Raw genomic sequence first — 16,553 nt, forward strand, 5'->3', positions numbered from 1 at the left:
GATCAATCACCACTACCAGCGTTTGCCTCGTTCTTTTCTCCTCTGTTTGCTTATTTATGATGTGATGCTTTTCAGATTTCCAAGGCATCCCAAACGCAGATGATTTCCCTCCCTGCCCACAAGCATCAGAAGCTTTTACTAACTGCCAATATGCCCTCGAGGGGCACAAAATACATAGAAACACGTTGGGTGCAGGAGGGAAGTACTGTTTACATCGGTCATGACCAGGTCTGAAACTGCCTCAGTAGGAATGCTGGGTTACCCTTTCAACCAGTCCCAGCAAAGCCTAGTGTCGCAATGGATGAATCTCCAGAAAGTCAAATCAAGAGCCACAAGTGTTTTCCTGAGCTGTACCTCCAGTAAATACTGCTCAGAAACTTCCCACTCACCCTCAGTGCCAGTCAGCTGCACTACAAACCAAAGGGAGCTGTGGCAAAGTGCAAGTTATACACAAATGCTGGCTGCAAGCTTAGACAGATAGAAATTATTTCCATTCCTTGTCAGGAGGTGAAAACTAAACATGCTGCAGGGGGAACATGTCCAAGAGGGAAAAGTGTTCTGCCTACTAAAGACAGCTACACCACATTCAAAAGAAGGTGTGTGACTGGTATGAGCTAGAATGCCTGGCATTGCTCGCTACCACAAGACCACCTAAAGCTGGCAAGAGTTTGCACAGGCATGTAGGGTCGCGATGTTCCTCCTTGGTAGGACTGGCTTCATGCTGTCCCTCACCCCCTACACCATTATAAATTGGAAGATCAGTTTGACTGGGGAGCTGTCAGGTTTTTGGAACCTCCAGGCACTTACATGCTGAGATCCAAGGAGGAAACTCTCTGACCTACATACACTACAGGCACCTCCTTGCTGCAGCTGTTTCTGCTCCCTCAAAAAATAAGCTGAAGATTATGAATCTCTGATCACCACCAGAATTTCTGCCACTCCTAATCACTAATGGTTCAAACAACACCGATGCAACTTGGCTGAATCAGCACTAGAATGTTACTGCAATCTGTGGTGAAGCACACAGGAATAGGCAACACTTAAGAAAAATTATTTCCTATAGCCAAATAATAAAGAAGGAGGCAGAGAGAAAGATCTATCCTGGGGAACTCCGGAAAGAGTACACCTTGGAAAAACCACACCTGGCAAACCACATACAACCTACGAGAAGCCACTTCCCAAGGCCTGGGAGCAAATGCATAAAAAACCCCCACTGGTGTGTTTTGACAGCCTATTTGCAGCGGTCTAGCACTACTGAGCATCATATTCCCAGTTAGCTTTTTATTCTTAAAATAATTTTAATTAATGATCTGGGCATTAGACATACAGGCAAACCCTGATACATGGGAGTTCTTGAAATTTATCACTTCTTAAGAGTTAAGACCAAAATTTTTTGGGGCTGGGATGTGTGTGTTACTACTTTGGAAACAATTGCATGGAAAGAATAACCGCTGGAATTTATGAACAACGGATTAACTCAAGTGTACAAAATAAGGGTAAGAAGTTGCTGTGACCTAAATGCTAGCAAAATACGCTGTATTATACAACAACTAATTTAGTCTCCTGGTTTTACTTTTGAATTGGGGGATGTTTGGTTGGTTGGTCTGTGTTATTTGTTTGGGATTTTCAAAAAGACTCCTGATATAAGACAATCTGACCAGGTCATGTTAAACTCAAAACTGAAACACAAATTAGCCTTGATAGATGGTCTGCTTTAATGCAGGGCTGCAACATGATCATCTTCAGTGGGAAAGGAGTTCCAACACTACTCACATTGAACTAAAGAAAACACATGATTCATGCAAGTTTCCTTAGATTTGAAAATACCCATAAACGCGTGGGAAGAGAGGTAATTGCCAAGATAAACAATGCTGTGCTGCATCCTGATTAGACTTAGATCACAGTAAAAAAGACAAGGAACAGGTTGAAGCCTGTAACCACGATGATCCTTGCTCATGATGTGAACCTTGCTCCAGTCCCACCGAAGTTAAACCACCACAGAGTTAACTCAGTTTGATCATCCACTGCAAAATGCCTGGGTTTCTGTAAATCCTGCAATCTAACAGCTCTTAATCACCCCAGCCTAGTCTGTACAGTCATACTGAACATCAGCTGGGAGGGGCATAAAGCCACTGGGAACTTCCTCCTGTATCCCACTACAGCTAAAAGAACAGGACAAGGCGGCTGGGAAAAAAGGGTGTTGGATACTTGCCTACCTGTCAACAGCAACAGAAGTGGTTCTCTGTGCAAAACAGAAGGTGGCTCTACTGAAGTTAGTAACTGCTGTGGAAAAGACAGCGGCGTGAGGGCTGTGCAGTGCAGGACACAAGGCAAAGCTCTGCCCGTGTTCCTTCCACAGTAAGAGAGCAGGAAGGGAATAAGCTGCTGCAGCTGCCACCACCAGCAAAGCATCCCTGAACCATTTCACAGGCACCAAGTGCCCCGGGAAGCCTGGAGCTTTACAGCCCTCCCTACAGAGGGAAGCAGGAAGCGTCGCCCCCCTCACAGACATTCACACAGACATGCAGGGGGCCTGGGGCCTCCTGAAAGATCATCCAGGTGCATCCAGGTGCCACCAGTCCTGTCCCGCAGGCTCCTGGGCTGCCATTGCATGCAGATGCTCTCTGCTCACTGGAAAGGCAGGACAGAAATCTGTCCCACTCGTTCCCTTTTCTGAAAACCCTGCTCATTTGCATTATTGAGATAAATGTCTGCACTGGGAAAAGTCCAGGCATCAAAAAAGTGGAATACTGAAACAATCCCCCTTAAAACACATTTCTGCAAGCCTTTTTTTTTTGGCCTGGCTTTTATATATTTACAAGCCAAAGCGGTAAGCCCTTGAACCATTGTTGATATTACTTGGGCCATATATATTAAAAGGAGAGAGGAGCCCAAAATAAAACTGGGGTGAGGAGTGTAAATCTGAAAGTCACCACATAACCACAAAAAAACCTCACACCGCAATACTGAGGCTGCAGACATGCAGTTTCATGTCCCTGTTTTTCTGAATTCAGCCGAGAGCTCTGCAACTGCTGCCTTTCCAGAACTGCTCCGGGTGTCTGTGGATACCTGCTAAGGTGGAAAAAGAGCGAGGAGAATGGACACTGAGCTCAAATTTCCCTAGATGCAAATCCAAGGGTCATATCAAGATACCAACTTCTGAACAGCAGAACACGCAATAAGAAGAGCAAGCTACATTAATTGCCAAGTTTTAAATAAACTACAAAGAAATAAAGTTATGACAGTAAACACAGCCTTGTGAGGTGTCTAGTTTAAACAAGAACTCTGGAAAACTTTTGTTGAAATTACTATAATCTTGCTCTGTAGCTCTATTAAAAAAAAAAAAAAGGTGCCAGTGCACAACTAAATTACATAATTTACCAACTTTGATACAATTTCTTCCTTGCACAGAAGCATGCAGTTCAGAATTTTGTAGTCACAGAAGGTTTGACTTTAGCTTATTTACTCAGACTTCATATTTCACATTATCATCTTGAAGTGACATAAATAATTTTTTTGGATGGCTATTATTATTTTTCATAGAAATTGCATTCTTGACTTTTTTATATTAGGTTTACTTACTTACATATCTTAAACCAAAATATATTTTGCAGTTGAGATTAACAAATTAAGATTAAAAATCCATTTTAAAAATCAATAAAAAGAAAACCCAAGATCTGTAAAATGGGGAGGAGGTTTTGTTGACTATTTCCAGCTAAGTGCTTCCACCAAGATTTTAAAATCAGTAGACCTTAGCCGTTCATGCATATGATGTATTCAAAGATACAAGAATCCTTTTCTTAACTGAAAATTAGCTGATGATGTCTGAAGTTAATTAGCTGAATTCACAAAAAGAAAGTATCCTTTCTGCCCCTGCAAAAGAACTGTGCTCTCAAAAGCTTTAAAAGTGAATAATGTTCAACCAGGGCCACAGCCAGCGACTTTAATTAGTTCAACTGTCTTACTTCTTTACCACTTGGGAAACAAAGGTGCTGCTAAATGTTTTTTTAAATAATCTAAATATGCTTTGTAGTAAGTTCCAGCAGATGTCAATAGAATTCATAGGAAGAAAAAGAGCTAAAAATCTTGAATGTAATTTTAAATAATAATTTTCCACTTCATTAACTCACTGCTAGAAGAACAAAGCCCACCAGCTCCAGAGCTGGCCAAGACCATGCAGTCAGATAAAACACAATGCCTACACTGGTTGCTCTCCTCTTACCACAAATATTTCAGATAAGTACAAAAATCCGTTCTCTTGTTAACACAATGATTAAAATATTAATTATCCTCCAGATTCCAATTTAGCAGATGTTACTGGGCAAGCAAAGCCAAAATGCTGGGATCCCACTCTGCCCACTTAAAGGTACAAGCTTAAGACAACAATTTATTTTTTTTATTTGCAAGCTACTCATATATAACTTAACTTAAACACATAACCCACCTATGCATCAGCTCACAGCAGTCAATATTTTACTTCCTAACCTGAGAACATAAATAAATCATGTTATTGTATCTTGAACCTTCAAAGAGCCACTTGAAGCCGTGAACATTTTGTCTTTACAGCGTGAAAGCAAAGCTGTGCCACAGACAATGGTAAAAATCTTAGCAGTTCCCTGCTTTAGACATTCATCAGTATCCAAGTTTTTTAACAAGGAAGTAGAAGTGAAGATTGGTTGCAGTTAGAAGATATTAAGGCAAATACACCAAACAACTGAGTCTCTGGGCACTCCTGCACAAAGGCAAATTCCTTAGATCAAGAGCAAGATTATCTACACATCCTATGCTGCCAGGGAGAAAAGTGCTAGGACAACAGCCACCCAAGAAGACAGCACAATGAAAACATTCCTGTCATGGTAGACCCTCCAGAACTATGAAAAGAAACATTTTAATCACCTTCGCCAATCAGCAGATTCATCTTCCACTGTGAGATCTGTCTGTACCATCTCCTGTTTCAGTTCTCCGATTTCTGAGGCAATTGTGTCAATGAGCTAGAAAGGGACAAAAATAGTATGACATCAAGTGAGTGGAAGAGGCGTGGAAAAGAAGCCGGGGCAAGTTTAGTCACCAGAGATTACAAACTTTTCTTTTTTTTGTAAAATCGCATCCTATTTGGACTTCCCCTTGCAAAGGAACAAGTAAGGGTTGGGCCCATGTATAGTGGTTCTCAGAGGAAGAATAATTCCTGTTTTGTGCCAGTACAAAACCTTCCAGGTTGTCTAGCCTTTTAATTCAAATGGAATAAATTTGCAGCCTCTATGCATTATAAAACATCTTACAAAAACGAAATTATTCAACTGTTCATAGCATTTACTTTTTCAATTAAAAAAAAAAAAAAATTAGAAGAGTTCCATCCGCAAGAGTTCTGTTTCAGAAGGGACACTAAGCCAGCATTATGATACCGTGGAGGATGAAAAGCAATGAAGCAAGAAGGGAATGTGTGGCTGCTTTTCACATGAGGTTTTGGACTCCACTTGAAAACAACAATTCAATTTAAAAAGAATTGCCTTGCAGCCCTTCGGCTCGGGCAGAACCCCACCCGGATTCTGGGTATGAGGGCAAAAACTCATTTTAAGGTGGGCACGGTTAGCACTAAGGTTGTATCCTGAGAAATGCAGAATTTGCTACCCAGAGTTCTGGGAAACATTTTGTTGAGCAGAAACCAACCATGAAGTTTGCAAAGCATGCTCTCTTGGGCACTTCTTTGTAGCCAACGTATCAGGTTTGCTTATCACGCCACACCATGACAGCCTTTATATAAACCCTGGGAGGGTTCCCTCTCTCCTGCCGGGAGGGAACCTAATGAAAGGTCTGCAGTGATGCAGTGATCTCTTCCACCACCCCTGCACATCACAGCAAACAAAAACCCTGGCACATGAAGCAAAACCAGCTTTGCAGTCCAAGTCAGAACAGTCTTCACAGCCACCCAAAAGGTAACGAGCCCAAGTCCCACTCAGTGCAGGCAACTCAGTACAGCAGCATTTCAAAGAATTGCAGGCATCATCTTCCTAAATTGTTATATTGGAAGTTTTCCTCCACCTCAGGAATTCACACTCTCCTTTGCTGTGCAGCATTATTCCAATCAATTCAAAAGAAGTTTTAGTCTCTGCTTACAACTGGCCAACTCCAGTAAACAGACCTTATGTAAGAATGAATTACCATTATCCACACCATAAGGGCTTCTTTCTGTCCAAGTCATAGCTCCCAGTGTTGGAAATGATACAAAATTTAACATTTTTTTACATAACTTTAGTCAGGGGTTTTGTTCTCCTTTGCCCAGGGGGAAAGGAATTGAGGTTTCTTTTCAAAGGATTGTTTCACCACTCAGGCCTGATGAGCTTAACATCTCAACAGACTGGGAGTAGCACAGAAGATACACAAAAGATAATGACCATTAACAAACATCAACTCCAAACATCACCCCTGGCATGGTCCGAGACATCTGGTTAGGATGAGAGCCTAATTAACATGGAAGGCGAAGGGATCAATAACCAGTAGGAAACCAAATACGAAGACCTTGGGACTAATGAACATTGAGCCAATTAATTTTTCCGGGTTTTGACTGTATGTGAACAATCTAGTAAAGAGTTACGTGTGATGGAATGATTTTCTCTGCATAACCCACGCAATGTGTGGATGAAATTATTTCTGTTGCACATCCTGGCCAGAATAAAGTAATGCCTCAATTCTCTTACACTAAAAATTGTTGGAGAGTGTTTTTTCCGCAGTTTCGGTGACACCAGACGTATGTCCTACTGGCATTGCAAAGACCTTCCAGCTGCTGACTCTCAAACACCCCTGAGTCACTGCAGCCAGATGTGAGCAATGCCTCCCTGACAGTGAGAAGGGGCAGCCAGAGGAACCCAGGCCAGCCTCAGGGAGCAGCCGGAGGAGCCCAGGCCAGCCTCAGGAACCCAGGCCATCCTGATGGAGCAGTCTCTCCGCACCCCCCAAACACTGAGTGCTGCTGAGCACAGGTCATTTCATCCCTCCTTTTGGATAAGGGGTGAATCCAGCCCCCACACTGGCTTTACACGGTGAAAAATCCATGTGACACTGCTGTCCAGTGGGCCTCAATAGAAAGCCATTGCATGCCCAGTGCATGGTGTCTGACCATGGCTACAGGCAGCAGCATCCCCTCAGAGTGGGGAACTAAGGTTAGCAGAGCAGCCCTTTCACTGAATTAGCAGTGTAACTCTACTGCCAGTGCTGCATGCACCGGTCAGCCCGTCTGGTCCCCTTCTGCAGGGCCCAAAGACAGCACTGAAACCAGGGGAATTACTCCCAGCTCCTTCCATTTTGTGCAATACGGTAAAACCTAAGGCCAGTCACACAAGCACCTTAAAGACAGTCAGTCTCAGAATAATCAAGCTGGAATTGGCCATCCAGTAGTCTTCAAGGGATCATCGTTGGTCAACTCTGCACGGCAACAGAGGTGTCTCTTTCAGCAGCCCTCCTTCAAACACGTTAAGATTCTGCTTAAGATTCAAGCAGAGCAAGAGAGACTGCTTGGAAATTTGCTGGCCATCCACACAGAGAAGCTGACCAGAAACGAAGAGTGCTGCAACCAGCTCTGGGCATGTATTCTCCCTGTTGGGGATCAAGGTGCCTTGGAGTGGTTGTCAGCAGAGCCAGTTGTGGGTGAATCAGAAGGGGTGAATTTATGCATTGCCAGCAAAGCACCCCTGCAAAGCTGCTTCAGCTGGCAACTGTATGAAAGCTTGAGCTGCTACTCCCTGGGATTCAGCTCCGCACAAGGAGCTCCTCTTCATGGGCAGCAGCACCTCAAGTCTTGGCATCCCTAAGACCAACTGGGGCCATAAAGATTCATCACAGTGGTGTGCCCTGTTCTCTGACACATCTGCAGAGACTAAGTGTCTCTCACAGGCGAACAGTCTGCACAACAAAGGAGCTTTTCAGCACCTCTCCCTGCAAAGCATACAATGTATGAGCTCCCCAGAGGCGTCCATGTGTTTGCAGCCACCTCCTCCATGCCCGCCTTGCTGTGTCGCTACCTGGCTGCCAACTGAGTTACCTGCGTTAGCGGGCTTTGACCAGAGCTGTGACAAAACCCACCTCCCTCCCAGCAGACAAAATCTCAGGGAGCTACAGCAAAGACTTCTAATCCAAACTGTACTAACAGCGAAGTAATCTTAATGCTTTTGAATTTCTACGCCTGCCTCGAAGAGAACGCTGCAGAAATTGTCATCCCTGAGAGGAATTCTCCCATGTTTAGCATCTTTGCTTCTTTTTCTAAAGAGAACTTACACAAGATGGCATGTTTCAAGCAGCCTTCAGCTCACATTCTATTCTACAGGCTAAATTTCTTGGGTATACCACATATCCACCATGAGAAATCAGTCTTTCCTTAGTCTCTGAAAAGTCAGTACATCCTGGAAAAGGAAACCAGGTCAAAGTGTGGCATCAAATCCCAAAGTGACCTGCAAAGTTCCCCAGGACGGAACACCCACGGCAACCCAACCGGGACCTACCACCTGCCACTGTGTACTCCACCTGAACTAAAACACCGCTCTCTAGGAAGAAACTCCTCATTTTTTGCTAAAATAAACCACCAATATTTCCTGCAATTTCCAACTATTTTCCTTAAATTCTCTTTAACGACAAAAAAAAGTTGCTCTTCTCTTGATGTAAAACCAGAAAGTCTTACGGAGTTGCACCATTTGTGAATGCTTGCAATTAGCTGGCACATACTGTTACAAGGGCATTTTTCTATCAAACAACGTAAGGTGCACTCAATGATTTTATGACAGCATTTCCCAGTATTTGGGGTCAATGACACATCTGGTGATTATACAGCGCACTTGATGCACGCACAATTAGCATCACACAAGATGAGCTGTTAATAACATGTTTCTACAAAATGCAGGAAGGATCCTGGGTATGTACTATTATTAGCTCCAGCCCTGAGGAAACAAGCAGCAGAAGAAGGCTCTGCCTTTTTAGTGCAAGGCTAAGAATACTGGAATTCTTCAGAGAGAGTTCTCTATTTGCAACAAGTGTGGTACCTCTTTGGCTGGAAATAATGGGAAAACTCATTCCTTTGTTTCAACTGACTTGACAGCAACATAGCAAGAAGCAATTTCCAAAGAAAAATGCAACTGAAGTGGATGGATACATTTGTCAGGGGCCATTGTTAGTGTAAAACAGCATCCATGAGCACAAAGACATAAAAGTAATCAGAAGATATCTGTTGTGGACTGTTTTAGGTCTGTGAAATAGCTATTACTCAGCTTTGCTATAGGAGGAGGAGGTTTACCTGAAAAATGCATTTGGAAGTATGACATCTTCTCAGATGGTTAATTACTTAGTATTTTTTAAAAAACAAAATTAAAATGAGATCTTACAGAACATGACAAAATAGCTATTTTTTGTGTCTAATGATTTTCCTTTGGGATTTATTCCTGATAAAGCACTGCTCTTTAAATTCAAAAGACACTACAGTATAACCACTGTAAAGCCAAAAAATAATCATGACTCAGGCAGCATGAATTCACATAGCAGCCCAGAACAGTATTGCCTAACCAAATCTATCCTAAACATTAGATTGCCAAATACCTATGTACTAACTGTTTACATTCCTAACATCCATGAACGAAATCATGAAATGCAAACATCTTAAACCACAACATTTCCTTTCACAATGTACCACACTCTGCTTTTGTCAATTGATTCTGAGCTCAACAAGACTGAGCTCAGCTTTTGGGAGCTGGCAAGGGTGACAGTGAAACTCCTACATACGGACCACAAACACAGCACCTCAGCACCCCAGCATTCTCTCACCACAACTCATCTATTTTGCTTTGCATCTTTCAGGATGTCATACAAGCAGCAAAAATCAGAGTCAGTGTTCATCAGAAGTGTTCAGTGTTCATCAGAAGCAACCCACCCCCAAGGGGCTCCAGTCACACTTGTGAAGCTGCTCTGTTAACACTCACATCACTGCCATGCATCAGGGAAAGCACATGCCCAGGACCAGACACAGACAGTGCCTCTCCCAGAAGCCCAGCATAACCACAGCTCTTCTTACTCACTTGACTTGAAGAGTTTCCTGCTCCCAAGAAGAAGACAGGTGGCTTTGATTTGATGTATGTTCCAGGACATTTTAAGAAAAAACTGTGTGACAACTGAATTCCTACTTTTTGTGTTGAAATGTAAGTAAGCTTGTACAGAGAATTAATGAAACTTCCATCCTTCTGAGAATGCACTGAAAGAGTGAGCCAAGATGACCACTGCACAATGTTTCCAAGCCCTGAGATTTACAAGAGCTTGAGAGGAAAAGATAAGATGGGTGCTTCTAATCTGGCAAGGGGACATGGGCTGAAGACAGCGAGGGGCTGAAGACAGCGAGATCAGTATCAGACTGGACAAATGAGCCTCAGCACTTACCATTCCCCCTTCCTGCCAGCATCTCATTTTTCATCCTTTCTGGAGACCTGCATCCTCTTTGGCATCACATCTTTTCCTTCCTGTTTTGATAAGCAGAACGTAGCAACCCTCACAGAGGGCCCTGTGTGATGAGGTGGCCAAGTGCCAGAGACAAGCCGAACTGGGAACGCTGCTTCTGGACTTGTGCAAGCCTCTGAATACAATCCAATATTTTGATACACGGCTGCAAATTCTGGTTATTTTGCACAGTGAGCTATGAATTCTCAGGGCCACTGACATTGTTCAGTGTCTTACTCATCAGAAACAAAGTTTTACCCGATGCTTGGTTTTGGAACAGAAAAGTTTTACTGGTGTGAAACCTCTGATGCCAGTTCAGTAAAAACTGGAACATTCTGATGAGAAGGAGGATGATTCAGTAAAGAGGATATTTGTCAGAGACATATATTCAGCCCTTTGCCTTACCACATGCTCTCTCTTGTAACCACTGGCAAGCTATTCACTCCCGGGATTATCCAAGACGAACCCCATCTTTGCCTCATTTTTACTCTTTGCTGGCTCTGAGCACTCACTAAGCACAAGGTATAAAGAGTCCACAGAATTTAGTCTCTGAAACTACAGACTTCTGCTCTGTGTAAAATGGAGACAGTACTGTTTTCCTTGCATACTAACAGTCAAAAGAATGGCCACGAAAAAGCTAAGAGATGGTTAGAAGCTGCAGCAATGAGAACTACTTAAGAAACAGGAAAAAAAAAAAAAGATAAATTTGGAATTTCCCACTGGCATTTGTCAGCGATTTTTCTGGCAAATGTTGCTGAGAATGGTAAGATACTCCCTTAAGAGGATTTAAGAGCCCTGAGAATCTGCCTACCAGCATGGTAAAGGTTTCTTAGGCAACTGCAAAGTAACAAGAACAACATGAGAGCCATGTGCAAGTACATTGCACAGTCTGTGCCTGTGGGAGCGCATTCTGAAGAACAGATCGGCAGGGATAAAAGGCCATATCTTAATTACTAGGTCTCCTAAACACAGAGAGACAAGGCAAATTAAAAAAATGTAAACTCAAAAAATCTGATGTGCCAAGTATTTTGCTTGTTCACCAGCTCAGCTGTAGCAAACAAATGTAACTGCTGTCACATTTCTACTCACACGGGGGAGGGAGAAAAAAAAAGTAATTTCACTGAACACCCACGAACTACCAGGCGCACTGCACCCAGGCTGGGCACACTGACTGCCTGCAGCTTCCAATCCGAATCTGTGTGCTCAGAACCATGGTCCAACAGTGCAACTGCTCAGGGATAGTGAGAGGTCTGGAAAAGTATCTCGGAGACATCTTTTTCCCTGCCAGCCAGTCCTTAAGAAAACTTAGGACCTTAGTTTTCTAACTGACAATGTTTCTTGAAATTGTGCAGGCAGACTGCATTTCTAATCACTTAGAGTAACTGCAACGCCATCATCATAAACAAAACAGCTGTTCCAGCATCTATTCTCTACACAAGAACTACACAAGGAGATCCCAAAGGACTGCAGAAAATGACTAGGTGCTTGCTTACAGTCCCAAGTGACATCAGGAGTCCTTCAGCATACAGGTAAGAGACAACCTAGAGATATTTCTTGGAACTGGGACAGTTCCTTGCTGTGATTTGAAAAACAGGGCTATTCTCCCTATTTGGCTGTGGAGTGCTATCAACAAGCTGACATTATGAGAGGTAGCTGAAGTGTGTCACAGAACTGAGAGGCGGTTCCTGTCACTGGATGACCCTGTTAATCGTTGACCACTGTGAATTGCTGGGCAAGACAAAAGGAAAACACGAAGCTACTGCAGCGCTGATGGTTTGTTTCATAAAGATTGCCCTAAGGGAAACTTCTGCCCCAGAGGAAGAGAAGTAATGGAAACAGCAACACCCAGAGATGGCAGCGTTAGCATCTTTCACTGGAAGAAGCTACAGCAAGTGCTGAATAATATCAGGGATGTGAACCCGTTAAGTTAATTCAGTGCTCAGAAGCACCTGTAAATTTTGATGGCTCCCTAAAGCAAAACCCTGTCCAACAAGGCAGCCACGGCCACCCTGGCACATAGTTAATAGGATTCAGTCATCTTTTGAAAGCTGCACTGATAACTCCTACTGCACCCTGGCTTTTTGGGATGCCAATTGTTCTCAAAATAGGCAGTAAACCCAATTTTCAATCCAATAGTGGAAATCATAAACCTGTACCACAACTTTAAGTGGCACAAACCCAGTTACGAAGGCTCCAATAATTTTATGTCTGTACATAATAAAGCTTATGTTCTCAGCATTAGGAGCAAAGAAAGCCATGACCTATTTTACACCAAATATTCTATGCCATGTACAAACAAAATATACACGTGAAATAAAACTGGGGGTAACCTAGCCACAAACACTGCCTGTAAAAAGAAATGCTCAAGAAGTACTTCCCGTTTTACAGAAAAGGCTTACTGTGTATCACAGAGAGTACTGCACATTCTGCAGCGCTCATTCCACATAAGCTCACGTACTTTATGTTCTGTATAAATATCCCATTTACCTTAAAGAAACTTCCTCTTTTGTCCAGACAACGGGTTTTCATTGTCAAAGATGACATCTTCCCTGAGAAGACTCCACTGTATGCCTTGATCTCCTAAAAGCAGACACATATTTGTAAAGGTTAGTCCAGTCTGTAGGAAATTCCTCTGCAATTCTAAGCCACAGAAACAGTCACAACAAGCCCTCTGCCAAAACCCTTTCTGTCAACAACATCGTGCCATTTATTTCCTACCAGAGTCCTTACATATCCTTTCAGTCCATTATTTTTCCATCAATTGCTTCAAAAATACAGTGCTACTCAGAGTTTCCTATTTCTCCCTTCTTTTCACAGCTGATCCTGTAGCTGTGAGTAGATTTTAATGTGCTCATTAAAAAAGAATGCTAAAACATAATGATTGCTTTCTTTGTTTACTTGACCTCAGTCTACAGTACAAACAGAACAAAATGTTAGATGTCATTACAATCCACTCTCAAATATTACAGTATTAGCGGGACTTACCAGGAGGGAAAAAAACCAGTTTAAAATCACCCACAAGGGAGAAAACACTCTACCACTAAAGCAAAAACCAACAAACAACAACAACAAAACCCCCAAACACCCCCCAAAAAATGCTGCTTCAAGTTTCTAAAATGCAACTGAGTCATATTCAAGTCAGGAACTGAAGATGAAATTAGGAAGAAGCTGCATTTTCCACTATCAGGTAAAATGAATGGACAGTTTAACACCCAGGACAATATACTAACGCATCACCTGGGGAATATCAAGGGGGTGATCTCCACCTGAAAGTAGAGGAGCAGAGCTCCTCTGAAGTCACGACCAATTCACACCAGTAATTTGTGAATCAGCTTCTGAACTAAGCAGGAGTCAGTTCCATGCTAAGAAGTCCTTCTAGGATTTTTACAGGTGAGCCTGTAGTTGTACTGAAACAGCCTAACTCTCCTCCTTGCCCACACGTTTACCAACCACACAGCAGGGAGCTATGTTGGAAGTTTTAGTTACCAAAAGGGCAAATAATGCAAGTGCAAAACATTAGAGAGTAGAAATACAGACGCAAGTTTTGATTTGATACAAGCAGAAATGAAAATAAAAATGGCTGGCAGCAGCAGCGAAAACCCAGTTTAGTGGTGTGGCTGCAGAGGGAGATGGAGCAGAACAAAGCAGCTGGGACAGAGAATGCTGACAGGTAAAACCCCAAGTTTGACACATACCCCACACCAAACACATGCATGCTTCTGCTTCCCTCTAATGCCTTATGCAAAAGAATTGACACGGGTAAGGAAGACCAAGGCAGAAGGAGGAGATTAAATGAAAAGAAGGGTTAAATGAAAAACCTTGGCAAGCAAAAGCACATGAGGAAACTGAGAGGTACAAGCAGGAGAAAAGAAACATTTTGGTTTTAATATGTAGCAGGAAGCTTTAAATAGTTCACCCTGTTTCCAGAGGTCCTACCACAAGAGCACTACAAAAGGTTACATTTTTCCACTTGGATTCTGGTTAAAAAGCAGCCATGCCAGGAAGCTCAGGAACCTGCCTGTTTTCCAAGGCAGGGTTTGCAGACTTTGAAGGCTGAAAGAAAAATCTTGAATTCTGCGTTGTTGTGAAAGCCAAACACTAAGGGATGAGCAGGAGAAGACAAAAAACAGTGCTGGGGGAAAAAAATTAAAAATAAAAAAGTCCAACTTTCTTCCTAAATCAGTATATTTAAAGGATATGCTCCTGGTGAAGTGCTAAAGAATTGTGAACTGTGTTTTATTTACCTAGAAGTGTGCCTAAAGAACTTGACTACACTAATCCCTTAAGAGATGATGTTCAGTTCAGGTGGTTTTGCAGGTGCTATTAAATGAGTTAAGCTCTGTCTCCTCATTTGCTACATACACAAGGGTAGAGAGCAGTTGTTCCGCTCTAGGGAGCATAACAAATTATATAAAAAAAAAAAAAAAGAAAGAAAAAGAAAAATCTTCTTTAGATCAATTCTGGAAAGAAAATTTGCACCTGAGAGTGTTAAGGTGGAGGGAGACCCAAGAAACCCAAAAAGGGAATTAGAAAAAACCCTCGAATTTCCAAGCTGATCCTATTCCCTTAATGGCAACGCCAAATTAAAAGACACATGAAAAATCCCAGAGATTTTAAAGGAGTTACACTAGAGCATTATGAACAAGATCCTGCATCTCTAGTCTCAGTCATTAATCACTTCATTTGTAAACAACAAACCCTTCACAGGAAATCTCATGGGTTTTAAGTTTTTTTTTCAATTTAACCACAAGGATGTCTGCATGCAATCCTATTACCAAAATAAGACCATGCTGAGATTTTTACATTCTCCACTCAAACATACAGAGGAAGGAAAACACATAAATACACAGTTTTCGCCCTTCAAAGAGTGGTATGACTCCAGTTGGAAGAAAGCCTTAAATAAAACCACTGCTTATTTCACTTGTAAGAGGTTCTGGAGCTCTAAACTTCTTCATAACTTCTATTACTGTTACCATTTATGCAACATTACTGCTATCTGTAGGACCTTAACTCTGAGCCTCAGCTGAGCTCTTCTCAGCTCCACACAGGCAGGGAATCAATCCCCCACCACCTTTTGTGGCTACAATGTCATTTCAAACTAATTTAGGGTAACCTAAATAATGTTTCATGTTTGAGTGGGTTTTAGTATTTCTGACTAAAATCAGCACAATGGGAGACACTGCTGGGGCTTTTTTTGTATTTATTGGGAGGGGTTCTTTTGGTGCAGATACTTCTTTTTTGCCATCCAATACTCAAGAAGACATTAGAGCTCGCTGGTAAAATGGATGGCCAGGCTGGGTGCAACACTCCACAACCTGGAGGCAGACTCCTACCTCAGAGCTGAGAGGTTCCTCCACATCATGCAGAAACAACTGCAGAAAAACAAATCTAGTGTCAGGAGGTTTCATTTCTCTACACAGCTGTGCACATCTGATGTTTAGTCAGATCCAAAACAGGCTGGAAAACCACTGCTCTGAAGTTGTCCCTGTTGAGTTTGGACCGTATGAGGCTGTCAGAAACAAAAAATCTCCCTCCTTTGATTGGGAAGCTGGATAGAGAAAGTCAGCAAAGCATGTCATCTCCTGTACCTACCAGAGAGGAGCCTTCTCTCCTCCTTCTGTGCTCCAGGCACTGAGGCAGAGAGCCAAGACAGATTCACCCAGACGCTGCCCAGGTGCCTGCTCAGAAAGCCCCCGTGGAAATGCCACCAGGCTGCAGGAGCCAGCTCACTGTGCTGTTCAGGTGGCCTCTTGCCTGGCCATCTGGAAGGGAGCGTTCTGTGTGTCCCAGTGCTCTGCCCCAGCTTTCCGTGGGCAGAGGTTCCATTCGGTTCCTATGCACAGCGCTGCCTTCCCACAGCTCCTCACATCCAGGACAGAGCTCCTGTGTGTGAGCGACAAGACAGGGCAGGGAGAAGGCGTGATCTGTCTGCTTGGCAAATTTCCCTGAAGTCCAACGCTACTGCACGGATGCTCATGCCCATGCAAGCTGTATGTTTCAAAAAACCAGGTGCTTTTCATCTTCTTTCTTCCATTCCCTTCTCCTGCTGGTTTTCATTCACACAGGAATGACCACAGCACCTTTTGCAT

At 42.9% G+C, this 16,553-nt stretch overlaps 1 protein-coding gene across 5 annotated transcripts in view; it reads right to left on the reverse strand.

The window, feature by feature from the left end:
- RIN2 (Ras and Rab interactor 2) overlaps positions 1–16,553 on the reverse strand; it is a 63,773-nt gene that overhangs the window by 26,391 nt on the left and 20,829 nt on the right. For 3 of the 5 annotated variants that reach the window (XM_017730428.1, XM_017730430.1, XM_008630750.2), the window contains exons 2-3: positions 12,952–13,044; positions 4,897–4,991 (exon numbers count right to left, since the gene is read on the reverse strand). In XM_017730428.1, coding sequence (XP_017585917.1) covers positions 4,897–4,991; positions 12,952–13,008 — 152 coding nt within the window. In that variant the 5' untranslated portion in view covers positions 13,009–13,044. Of the gene's footprint in view, positions 1–4,896; positions 4,992–12,951; positions 13,045–16,553 lie in introns of those variants that run through there. The other 2 variants (XM_017730431.1, XM_017730432.1) reach the window with 2 other exon arrangements.

The sequence above is a fragment of the Corvus brachyrhynchos genome, unplaced genomic scaffold (genome assembly GCF_000691975.1).
Source record: "Corvus brachyrhynchos isolate BGI_N302 unplaced genomic scaffold, ASM69197v1 scaffold133, whole genome shotgun sequence".
In the NCBI taxonomy this organism is placed as follows: domain Eukaryota; kingdom Metazoa; phylum Chordata; class Aves; order Passeriformes; family Corvidae; genus Corvus; species Corvus brachyrhynchos.